Source organism: Chrysoperla carnea, chromosome 4 (assembly GCF_905475395.1).
Source record: "Chrysoperla carnea chromosome 4, inChrCarn1.1, whole genome shotgun sequence".
In the NCBI taxonomy this organism is placed as follows: domain Eukaryota; kingdom Metazoa; phylum Arthropoda; class Insecta; order Neuroptera; family Chrysopidae; genus Chrysoperla; species Chrysoperla carnea.
Genome location: NC_058340.1, coordinates 27,699,069 through 27,711,990, shown reverse-complemented (window position 1 = coordinate 27,711,990; position 12,922 = coordinate 27,699,069). Strand labels below are relative to the sequence as shown.

The window sequence follows — 12,922 nt, the reverse complement described above, 5'->3', positions numbered from 1 at the left end:
GTTTTTTTTTAAATTTTGTAAATTCCACTTGTGTTATTAGAAATATCATCGAATAATAAATGACATTTCATACAAACACGAGTGAGTGGTTCAATAATCGGCACTTTAAAAATTGTAATTTTTAAGCTGTCGGTAATTCGGATTCATATGTAGTTTGGAAAGGTTTGGAAAGTAATACCTACTAACTTCGATAGGTATTACATGTCAATTCGATATAACAACATCTAATACACAAAGGAAATGGGAATGTTAGCTTATCAAAATGGCTTATATCACTTGTATTTGATGTGACAAATTTCAAATTCGATGTACAATCTCTCCAAGTGGACGTAAACTGATTTATTATACATAATGTATACGTATTGTATACTAATCGCTTACAATCTGATGTCATGTTGTGTTGTAGAATTAATTTTATTTGATTTGTCAAATTCATATGAAATAGGTTTATTATTGGATTTAAAATTTCTAATCAGAACATTTTGTCATTTACAGCGATACCTACTAATAATTACTTAACAACAGGAGTTAACATATTTTCATAATAATTACTCTCATTTATTGAAACAAATTTTTATAATTATACAAAAATCATTTAAAATACATTATTGCACCATCCTCTCACTTTCTGCAAACAAAGTAAACTTTTGGTTACAGAGAATTTGATGAACATTATCTAATAAAAAACAGGTTACATCTCTAAGGTGAGCCCAAAATAAAAATGTTGATAATTTTGCCCACAAAAACTATGATTACAAATATCTCCAAAACAATTTGAACAAAACAATTTGGAATTTTCAAAAACTCTCTTATAAAATGATTGTAAACCTACAGTATTGTAAAAAAGTTTTGGTTGATTGCACGGTGCATTGTAGTCAAGTAATGAGTTATTTTTTGCTTTACAATACCACGTAACTACAAAAATATATAATATATTGTGTGCAAGTGATGCTTATAAATTTGATAATATATAAATCGCTCTCAATCATCAATCCTAACTATAGTCATAATTAAATTAAAATTTTGTTTTTATATCATCGAAAACCTTGGATGGCTGGACCGATTTTGATGAAATTTTTTGTGTGAATTCAAGGGGATTCGAGGATGGTTTAGATTTACAATTTGGTCCAGTACAACTGTTTTTGAGGGCTCCGTACCAAAAAAATGAAATTTCATTAAATGGTGGGAGCGCATATAAATCATATCACATTATGTATACTATGTGTACTATGTATTTTTAATAGTATTCAGGTATTGTCAATAGGCATTTATTAGAGCCATATGCGAGCGCAGCGAGCTCTGCTATCAAAGGTCAGGCCAAAGGTCGAAGGTCAGGCCACTCCAATAAATAGGAGTTAAATTGGGGTTTAGCGGGATGGGTTTAGCGGACAGGCTAAACGTAGTATAGGTATTCATGAATTGGAGTTACGTTTTTACGGGACAACGTCCGTCGGGGCCGCTAGTTATATATATAATATCATAAAAATATAAGGTTATAATATAAAAACAAAATTTTAATTTAATTATCGTTCGATTTAATTATCGAGTTCATCGAAGATTCATCATTTAACGAATAGAGACGACTATAGTTAGAGAATTGATATATAAATAAACTACAAAATTCTCTCAATATTTTAGATAGTTTTTTATCACAGTCTCTAGATTTTTTGATATAGAAATATCCTATTGTAAAGGATAACCAACTTTGAACGATAAAATAATAATAAAAAGCCCGATGGGCCTAGGAATTTTTGTGCTTTATGGAAACTTTGTTAAAAAAATCGCTAGTATTATTCAATCCTTGCATATCTCCTTATAATATAATAATAATAATACACACATATAATTTTTTTTTTTTTGACGAACTTAGGTAGGTACTAGTGTTATTCACACTTGAAAATTTTGTACCCAACTTTAAGATACATCCAGTATTGTCTTATATTTTAAACGAATACATACAATCTTCTATTGAAAGTATTTTATCACGATAATACCCACTTTAAAAATAAATATATCTAAAAATAAAAGTGCACTTCAATTTTTTTGTATATATGTTTGCAAATTGATTTGTTTTATTCGTGTACACATAGAATAGATACTTTCACAATGTTTTGTATCTCAAATCCACACTGAATCAACGGGAATGTACCAACCCATAAACCTCATTTCTCCACTTCTCAATCCACAAAATCTTTATTTGAAGTGTTGTAATTGAAAAGTAGAGAATAGATAGGTAGGTAAATATATATAGCCATAGACAAGTGAACCAAGAGCTGTTGCAACAAATATAAAAGCGATTGAAAAATGGGATAACTTTATTAAATTTTTGATAGAAAGATGTTGCTAACCATACTGAAAGTCCAAAAAAATGACGATTTGGCATGTCTGCAATGCAATTACATAAAGTATGGATTTTTTTTCTCAAGAATATTAAAAGCAAAACGAAAAATTTCTTGAGACAAGTGCCAAGAAATTTAATTTCCTCTCGCTCGAAGTAAAGTTTTTCTTTTTCTAAACAACAACAAGGATAGTCAAAATGAATATGTTTATTGAAAATTGAAAATAAACAAATTCCAAAATTAAACAGCTATTAGTTTTTGATTTATGCGGGATGTTGAAAACTTTCAACCTCACTACGTACAAAAACGTGCAAAACGGGAGGTACACAGTCATATGACATTCTATGGCTAATAACTTTTAAGATATGAGAAATGGATACTCAAACGTAACTCAAAATAATTGGTATGGTTTCTTAAAAATATATTTATAGCCTAATCTGATAATTCTCATTCATATTTATTCCGAAAATCATTTAACCGATTGCTTTTGTTAGATTTGTAAATTTAATCTGATTGCCGTTTATACCAACGATAAAAAATGCATATCTCCAATAAAATTGATAAATGGTGTCTCGATTTGTTTATATTTTAGGACGAGACACGTTACTTACCAAATCCTTTGTGTATAAGATTTGCGCCTCTTTCTAAAATATGTTTCAAATTAAAAGTAAGGTGACTATATCCGATTCGCCATTATTAAGAATTCTTTTTTCGTGAATGATCTGTTAACAGCTACTAAAATGCTCTGAATATTGAAAACCGCTCGATTGCACAGTTAATTTCTACAAGGGCAAATAGGTTGCAACTATATTATGTAATATAAATTGTCCAGAAAGTTATATGACATTTTTGGTTATATATGAAAGTTATTGTACGGTCATATTCAACACATCTTGTTTTACAGTGTTAGTACATACCTAATACTAACTAGATAGGATTTCCATGAGTACGTACAACAGTCCACCCGTATACATACAGCCGATATGTTTTACATTTGTACAAGATAAAGAAATAAGTTTAAATTGATTAAATATTTACAAAGAAAATAAATGTAAAAAAATGTATAAAAAAAAATTATATATAGCAGATATCCAATGTAAATGGTTACTTGGAGAATTGCAATAAATTACGAACACTGAACGAACATGCTCTCGTCGTTCATTCAATGGGGAGTAGATATATCTCTGTTATTGTAGGGTACAAACATTGACATAGAAAATGTAGCGTAGACTATTAAAATCTTAACTGGTTAATTTATTACTGTAAAGAAATTAGAATGTTTTCATAAATGAACTATCACAAAATTAATTCAAGTGCTTGTACCCTCCCCCTCACCCCTTAACACTACGCAATTCAGAGTATTATTATATAGACATTTTTTGATTTAAAAGAATTAAAGGGAATACATACAGTTGAAATTATATTAACTATATCGAATCTACCCCCAAATATTATCATTATTACTCGTAGGTAATAAAACGTTGATAAAGAAGAACACTACAACTGTTAGCTGGTTTATAAAAGTGAATATCAAACATAGAATATTAAAATTTGAAATGCTTATAGCTAGTCTGCTGTAATCTTAAAATCAGATTCACGGTTTATTTACAGTAATTTAAGAGGGTAAAATTTGTTCAATTTTCAATAAGCACAGAAACTTACTTGTCAGACCAGACCACAGGATATACACCGTGCTAATATGTCTAATAACTACTATTTTTCTTTAAAGGCGGAAACATCGCTCCATTATTTTCTGGACGTCAGACAGTGGAGTATTTATACGAAATTTCTGGACAAAGTACAATCAAGAGATTTTTATGCTTAAAATTGATCCAAAAGACCAAAAGTATTTATATTTGCCAAAAATAAAAATATGTTTTCGTCATATTCATCTTCAAACCATCTTTAAATTTAAAAAATTTATTTTTTTTGCTTCTGAGCCACTTTTTTTCTTATCTATGCTTGCTTTTGGTGATTTTGGAATTATAAGTTACAAAGTGTCACTGGAAAGAAAGATACAGTGGCCTGTTTGTGATGTAGTGGTTATCTAACTACGCCAAAAAACAACTTTCAATGCAAAACAAAAGAGATGAGTTTTCTGATTTTGTCCCAAAATTGGCTATAAATACTTCACTGTGCGTCAATATATTATATAAACATTGATCATAAAAAGAAATTTTAGCCATTACAAAAATATTAAGCTATTACATTTTAAAATAAAAACAATTTTGCTTTATAAATATTTCACATTTAAGTAAAAGCAATTTCTTTTAAAATGTGGATCGAATTACAATCAAGTAGAAGAATCACGTAATTATAAAAAGTTTTATTTTAAATGACACCGATAATAAAAAAAACTATAAACAGATGTTACTTTAACGAGTTCTATTTGTATAACTATTAATTTCTAAAGTAATTTTCCTATTTGTTATTGCAACATTACCACGATTACAAGATACTTCACGTTTGAATATCCTTTCTTAAATGCTGCAACAAATTATTGATGTTATATAATAGGAAGAAACTAATAAAAAATAAATGAATACATGCACTCTGATAAATAAAGAGTGTATACAACATGTTGAACTAATAAAAAATAAATAAAAACAACAACTTCAATTTATTAAAAAATGATAATCAAGATATCATCATTGAATTTTCATTTAGTGGATAATATGACGATTCCGTAGGATGGCTCTAATTTTAATTAAAATCATTAATGAATTCTTTTTTATACTTTTCTATACGTCATACTTTAATAAGAAGGGAATAAAATTCATACGAGTTATTTGCTTCTCTTGCCCGGATTTTCGACCTTCTTTAGCTACAGCCATGGTTTACTGTTTTAGAGGAGCGGGTCAATCGTCGTTGGGTCATCATTGCATAGAACTGGCTATCCAAGAATGGCTATCTTCTCTCTTTACTTACATTATGTGAAAAAACAAACGATTCCGTAATCAACACTGTCTATACATGGTTTATCAAGATTTATCCCAAAAGTCAATTGTTTGTTTTCACGTGTTTAATTTACTTTTTTCGAATAAAAACGATATTTCTTCTCATTTTAGAAATCTCATTTAAAAAAAACTATGAATCAAGTTTTCTAATGAAAATAATTTTTGATCTTCAAACGATTTATCTTATTTTCATCCAATATACTTTACGGTCATGTTAATAAGATCAGCTTATTTCTTCAAGGGAGTCAGTTTGTTTGGGAATTATAACGCTTTAATCTTTTTATAGAGATAATTTTTAAAGTTCATCTAATAGCATTTTGCGTTAAGATTCCTGCGTTTACATTCGGTCAAAAAGTAGGAGAAAACAGTGAGTAAAAATAAAACTCGAAGTAGATTTTTTTCCACTTTTACTACCGCCTCGTCTTCAGTATTTTTAGACTCATTTTTTTAAAATCCTACACAAGTTTTTGTTGTATTCCTTCATGTACCTTTCTGTGGTTTCAAATGAGTAGCAACCGATTATTTCAGATTTAGTGTGTAATGCTCCTTTAATAGTTGTATCGATATTCTGTTGCGTAATTTGGTTTTTATAATATAAATAGCTGAAAATAACCTTTCCACGGTGGCGTATGACCTTTTCACGAAAGACATTAAAAATTAGGAATGAAACAGAAAACAGAAATATTAATGTAAAAACAGGTTTAATAACTTATTTTACCCTACATGATACTGACCGTAAGTAATTTAGTTTACCAAAATACAAACTGAAATCCACTGATACGATACACAAATAAAACAAAACAAAATCATAATTCTCTTGTAATAATACTGTAATCCCTTATGATTTGAATTCTATACTTTATGAATTAATAAACCCAGAAACTATCCAATCTTAATATACTAACAAACTAGAACATATAACTATGCAAATATGCATAATTAAACAAAAATTGAAGATTAAAGGTTTTATGATAAAGAGATTATTATGACTTTACTAATGTTATATCCACATGGGAGTTATAATCAACGTCAAGTACCCAAGGTAGGTATCTACTTTCAATATAAACTATGTACGTATCCATATTGTCTGTGTTCTGTATGTAAAATACTAAGTAAATGATGTAATTAGTATATTGATGTATTTTCATAGAAGTACCTACCAATATAAATGCGGTTGATATTATTTCATTAAGTAATCCAATTTTAAAATATGTTTTGTACAAATACATAATATTTATTTACCAATACAGGGTGCTCAAAGTCATAACAGCAGCAGGACTTAATGAAGTAGGTAGATAATGTAAGAAGAATAACGGCAATAGGAAATATTCATGATTTTTATTTTGCGCATTTCTTCACAAAATAGGAAAATAACGTAAAATAATGACAAAAAGTGAATTAAAAATCGGCTAAGAAATACGAATGTTTTTGATGAAATAATTAGACAGAGAGATCAGACATAGTATTTGAAGTCATATATGTTTGCCGTACGCACTCCGTGCTAAATTCTTGTTTGTTAGAAAGAGATACATACAAATCTTTGATGGATTTTATCTTTTTATGGTTATTCGAAAATGTATTGGCCTCTGCTGTTTGTTACATGAACAAGCATTTACTAAACAAAAATCATGAATATTCTCTATTTCTCTATGAATTTACAGCCTGGCATAATGTCCTTTTCTAGACGTTGAAATTTTGGAGGAAAAATTAGTTTTTTGGAATGAAGTGAGGACTCCAGCTAAGAAAAACTGGAATCCTTCGTGATTTAAAGTTTATAGTGATAAAAAAGGAAAACTAAGCGATAAGGATATGAGAGTGCTATGATCCCCTTTCGAGAAAAAAAGTTCTAGCGCCTTCCACTGTATCTAGTAAAAGACGTATTCCCGGCTATGAGTTATCACTATTTTAACGTTATCTACTATTTAAAGAAAGCCTTCAGTTATAACTTGGACCACTGTGTATAATATTAATGTATATACATATACATGTTCCTCAATATAGACAGTAAGAAAATTATTGAAGGCAAAATAAAAGGGGCTGACTTACCAAAAAGGTCTTTTTTTAGCTTTAGCTGACACTAAAAGACGATAACAGTCTACACAATTTGCTCCTTTAGTTGTATTTACAAATTAAAGAAGAAATATATTGGCAACTATTGGAACACATTAAAATTTGCGCAATACTCATTTTTTGCAAGTAAATATCGAGTAAGTTTTTCAGATATATAGTAATGGATGCAAAAACTTATCGAATTCTGGAGATATCTCGATAAAAGTTCTCATCTTATCGTTAATTAGCTTTATAATTGTGTTATTATCTAAATGAGCTTTAAATTTTTTGATTTCTTCTATTCTAAGTTTTATTTTAAGTACCATCCCTGGGATACGAATGTAACCGATTTGTCAGAAAACCGAAATTTTCTAATCGCCACTCTAGAATATATATCTTTTCTACATATGGGATATCAAATTATTGTCCCGACTTTTCGGACGTTATATAAAGAAAATCGTTTCGGAATTTGTTGATACTTAGTTAATAAGATAATAAAGACCCACTAAATACCAAAATCGAGTTAATTTTACGATTGGGTGAATAGTCTTTAGATATCGCATCAAATCCTGTACGATAATCTCTTTCTCCTAACTTAATGCTCATTCAATCAATGGATAATACTCTTACCACATTACCACCCGCCCTGCAATTATCGTTACAGTTTTTGGGTTAGTTTCATCTTCAATATTTAACAATTTCCCTATAATTTCTCTCTATATAAACATAAACAGTTTTAATTATTACTTACCATCGTTAAAAATAAACAAGTCAAATACATATATATAAGTTTTTAATTGATGGTAAAAGTTTTTGATGCATTTGTATAAACATGTTATATTCTACATATCGTATTTGTGTGTTTTTAATTTACATATTTCCAACGAATAAATATTAGAAAATTTAAATTTTTAATGGATGTGGTTATAATTTATAACAGTAGAGTTTTCTCTAAATCATTTTAAAACATCAGTATTTCAATATAAATTCGTAATGGTTACCAACCAAACGAATTTTTTTGTTGTTGCAAAAGTACAAGATAAAACTCTTCTAATTTCATGTACGCCCTACCTCATCCAAGGACGAACAGAATAAAATATTATCAAGATAGAAAGAAGCTCGGAACACGGGATATTTCTAGCGAGTATAGGAGATTTCTGACGAGTATTCCTATTTACATTTTTTTCACTTCGCTTTTATGTTCAAAAAAAATTCGTAACGCAGGAGCTGAAAGAAACCGACAAAGAATACAAATATACATAGAAGGTCATAAGTCCTTTTTTCTATTCAGTTCTATTAGTTAGTTACCTTAAAACCATAGTACGTACTTAATATAATTAAGTAACTTCTGGCGAGCTGAAACATATCGAAGGGTGAATGTAACAAAGTGCTTCCTTTTTTTAAATAATGTGGGATAAACTTAGTGGGAAATGATTTAGTCTACTTCAGGGTACTTTTTAACAGCTAATTGTGGGTACACAAAAAATGGACTTATGAACGAGCTTCTACGTGCGTCTGTATTCTTTGCCACCGTTAATGCTATCAAAATGTGTTCTAATTTCTTGGAATGGAAATATCACATGATGAATAAACATTTATCCATTTAAATATATCTACATTTTGACGGAATAGGTAACCAAGAATATATTAGCTATGAACAAAGCTATCCATCCGTCATTTTATATATTTGCTGTTGATTCAATTTGAATTTGAACGTATTATTATTTAAATATTAATCAAAGAGAGAATTTGTGTGACCACAGCATACAACCAACCAGTGAACTCTATACGCTCAAAGATGAATAATAATATTCAATTGAGAATTTCTCTTTATTAAGATATAAATCTCATTTTAAATGGTAATTGCTTTTACTTTATAAATAACCAAATACAAGAAGGTCTTTCATAATAAATTTTCTTATTCATGTAAGTGAATTTTCTAAGCTAATTGTAATGTGTTTGCATAATTATAGATTAAAATTTATCAATAATATTAACTTTAAACTTGGCTTTACATGTGAAAATAGTTTTCTCATTCGTGAATAGTTTTACATATGAATAAGTTTTCTATTTTATAAAATCGTTTAATATTTTCGATCAAAATAATATATAGGGTAACATAATATATAGACCGTTATAAAATACCATGGTAAAGGGAATCCGGTAAGCAAGGTCTACTACACCCAGCCTAGGTAAGGTTAGGGTGTCTGTCCTAGGGTGCGAGACACTTAGCACTTAGGTCCGTTGTGATACCGAAAAAGGATTGGCTCATCTCCGACCACAACTCCATGCACCATTTGAAGCTGTTTAAGAACAGTAGTTGTGCTTTGACGTCAACGGACTGCGGGTGGGGGAGGTCGTCAAAGAAAATCAGGCTCAAGTGAGCCCATCTCTGAGGAGACGATGAAACATCGTTCCTTCCTCCCCCTCCTCACTGAGACAGCTCATGCTATAGTTATTTTATACATTATCAGGCCCAGGTGTTAAGCGTGTCTACCGCCTAACTAGTATCCTGTAGCAGCAGCAACAATTTTGCTAATAGAGGCCCTTGGAAGTGATATAAGACCTTTGAAACTCCTACGACTGTACCCAGCCCATATCTGCCTTGTCTTGTCTCTGCTACAACCAACAACAACAAAAATTATTTAAAAATAAACGAAAATTATATTCTAATTATTTTCTTATTTTCTTTATTTTGATTTTCTTAAAAGAATCATAACAAATGTAGCGATAAGTGCTATACTTTTCATACTTTTACTTTTTAGTTTGTTTCGTTTTCTACTAGTATTGGAATTTATACTTACTTCAAAAAAAAAATACGACGAAAAAGTGGTTCATTTTGGGAAAAAACAAAGTTTTAATTTCTACAGAAAATACTACTAAACACTGTTCAAATATCATTTTGGTCGATATGTTAGAAATAACACGTTCAATCGACAACTGCATCTTTCAATATTTTAGGTCATGATGATTTTTATCCAAATTAAAGCCAAAATAATTTCACCGATTTTTTGCAATTTTTTTTATAACTTCGTAAAATTGAGAATAAATGGAAATAATTTTGTTTCGAAATTTGATATTGCTAAACAGGATAATATTTATCAAATTGGTACACAGGATAATTTTGCTTCAAAAAATACAAAAATCGGGTTTATTTCACGAATTGGTTGATAGTATTTGAGATATCGCCTAAAATCCTGTACAAAAAACATTAATCATCCTAATTTATCCAAAGACACGAAGATTTTGGTTATTTGTGCCATTGACAAATAACAAATAATTATTTGACACTTACTTACTATGTTAGTTGAATCGTTGACACAAAAACCTTGACTTTTCCTTGAACTGTTTGGCTATAACATTTTTTTACTTTAACAATATCTAATAAACATTTTAAAAATCGGAATAGTTTTAATCGCAATTATAATAAAAGTACAATAAAGATATTTTAACTTATTTTATTAATAATAATAACAATTATTACATATTTTTAGGCAGCCTACAATTTACCTCCCATTTGATGACTAGTAATATTAATCACTGAATGTAATTCATCTATACTGGCTTTTAAGTCTAGGATATTCTCTCTATTTTTAAATACTATATAAAAATCCTTAAAATTTTTTTGTATCTGTCCCATATAATATTGTAAAACATTCGAAGCTAATTGTTCTGCATATTCATCATCTTTACGGAAGTAGTCAATTAATTGCGTAGAACAATCATCATAGCACAAGAATATATCGTTTATATTACTTTCGTAGTACGCTTCAAACTTATCTTTGTTTTCCTGGACTTCAGCGATTGTAATATTCCGATTATTCGAATCTTTCATTATAATCGAATTGCATTTATAATACCAGTGTGGAGTTGAACACTCAACACCGTGAAGGTATGTAGGTTTATAACCGAGTTCTTGGTACGCATCCATAACCATAAATCGGAAAGTATTACAGTAAATGGTATGCATATTGGCCATCCATAAATTTAATTTATCTCGCAAAAATTTTCGAACATTAAAATCACTTAAAGGATTTCGGCTAATATGAAATTCTTGTAAATTATTAGCTTTATAACAATTTTCATGAGAAAATGATTTGATAAAATTATCACTTAAATCCAAATATTTCAAATTGTGTAAAGTTGAAAGCGCTTGATTTTCAACTTGCATTATTCCATTTGATTTTAAAGATAAATATTCTAAATTCGTAAGATTTCGGAATAATTCTCTGAACACTCTTTCGATGTTACATTTATGGATAGATAGCTTTGTTAATTTACCAAAGTTTTCAAATAATTTTGATTTCCATAGTAATTCTAATTTAGTATTTTCAAGTGTTAATTCTTCAAGTCCAATTTCTTGTGTTAAAGGACGCTCTAACTCTTGAATTTTTAAACCACCAAATACTTTATCATTTACAAATACATCTAAGTCTTCATTTTCACGTATTTCTAAGATTTTTACAAGATTTGGATTGTTTAAAAACAAGGATGCAACACTTACTAAACTTCCATATTGTACAATTAATTTGTCATATCCATGAGCAGCGCCAAGAACTTCACTTTCAGTTGTATTTTTACAGACTAAAGCACAAGTGTTGGAACATACTTCTTGACGTTCGCAGGTTCCTGCTAATGTATTTGTTATTTGGTAAACTTGGAAGCATAGCAATAAAAATGTAATTTTTAACTTCATTGTTGAATCTGTAAATTCACCATAAAATTATTGATTGAATAATTTATAAAGCTTAATAAAGGGGATGTTTTGCAAAAAATTATTCCAATACATTGTTGTCAAAATTGTAATTTACTTTCACTGTTCTTATTAATTTTTTATTTGTTCATGAAACGAATGAGCTCAAAAGGTCAAAGTCAAAAAATATAAATTAAAAATAAAATTTTTTTATCACATTTTAGTTTTTAGTTATTTATAATTATTTAGTCAGAGTTTAAGAAAAATACCAGAAAATTTAAAAAAACTAAATAATAATTTTCTAATAAACATACTTTAGACATGATTTAATAGCTATTACTAGTGGCATTCAAAACATTCACGCAATAATTATTTTAAGCTACAAAATATTCGAAATAAATTTATTTTCAACGGTTTCGTTTTTGAAACAAAATTTATTAAATAAAAATTTAATTGGTACATACCTTTTATTTTTAATAATTAAAATTGTTACTCATCATTTAAACTGTATTAACACAAAAATTTTTGTACACTGATCTAAAGAAAAAAATATTATATAGTGATAAAAAGAATCCAAATAAAAATGATAACCTTGTCCAAAAACTTTTTAATCAAATTCACATAATTTTTATCTTCTCAATTATCAAATATCCCTATAATGTAAATGTATTTTAGGTTGCATAACAACTTTTTTGACATTTTCATTAAATGATTATTGCATAATTAATTTTTGTAGAAGTTATAAGGCACATATAGAATTGAGTAGAGTGAGCTAAGCAAGTATTTATAGAAAGCTGTAAAAATTGGTCGTAAACAGACACAATTTCCTTTCGTTTTTTCTCATCACGCTGTGTCAATTTAGTAACATATGTCAAGAAAACATT

The 12,922-nt window shown here is 28.6% G+C and overlaps 2 protein-coding genes across 2 annotated transcripts in view; both read right to left on the bottom strand.

The window, feature by feature from the left end:
* LOC123298643 (neurobeachin) overlaps positions 1-12,922 on the bottom strand; it is an 865,329-nt gene that overhangs the window by 457,544 nt on the left and 394,863 nt on the right. The window lies entirely within an intron of this gene.
* LOC123297261 lies at positions 10,788-12,525 on the bottom strand. Its single transcript, XM_044878856.1, has 2 exons — positions 12,503-12,525; positions 10,788-12,049 (listed from the first exon to the last, which is right to left on the bottom strand). Exon 2 carries the CDS (start codon positions 12,039-12,041, stop codon positions 10,845-10,847), a length of 1,197 nt encoding a protein of 398 aa, XP_044734791.1. The 5' UTR covers positions 12,042-12,049; positions 12,503-12,525; the 3' UTR covers positions 10,788-10,844.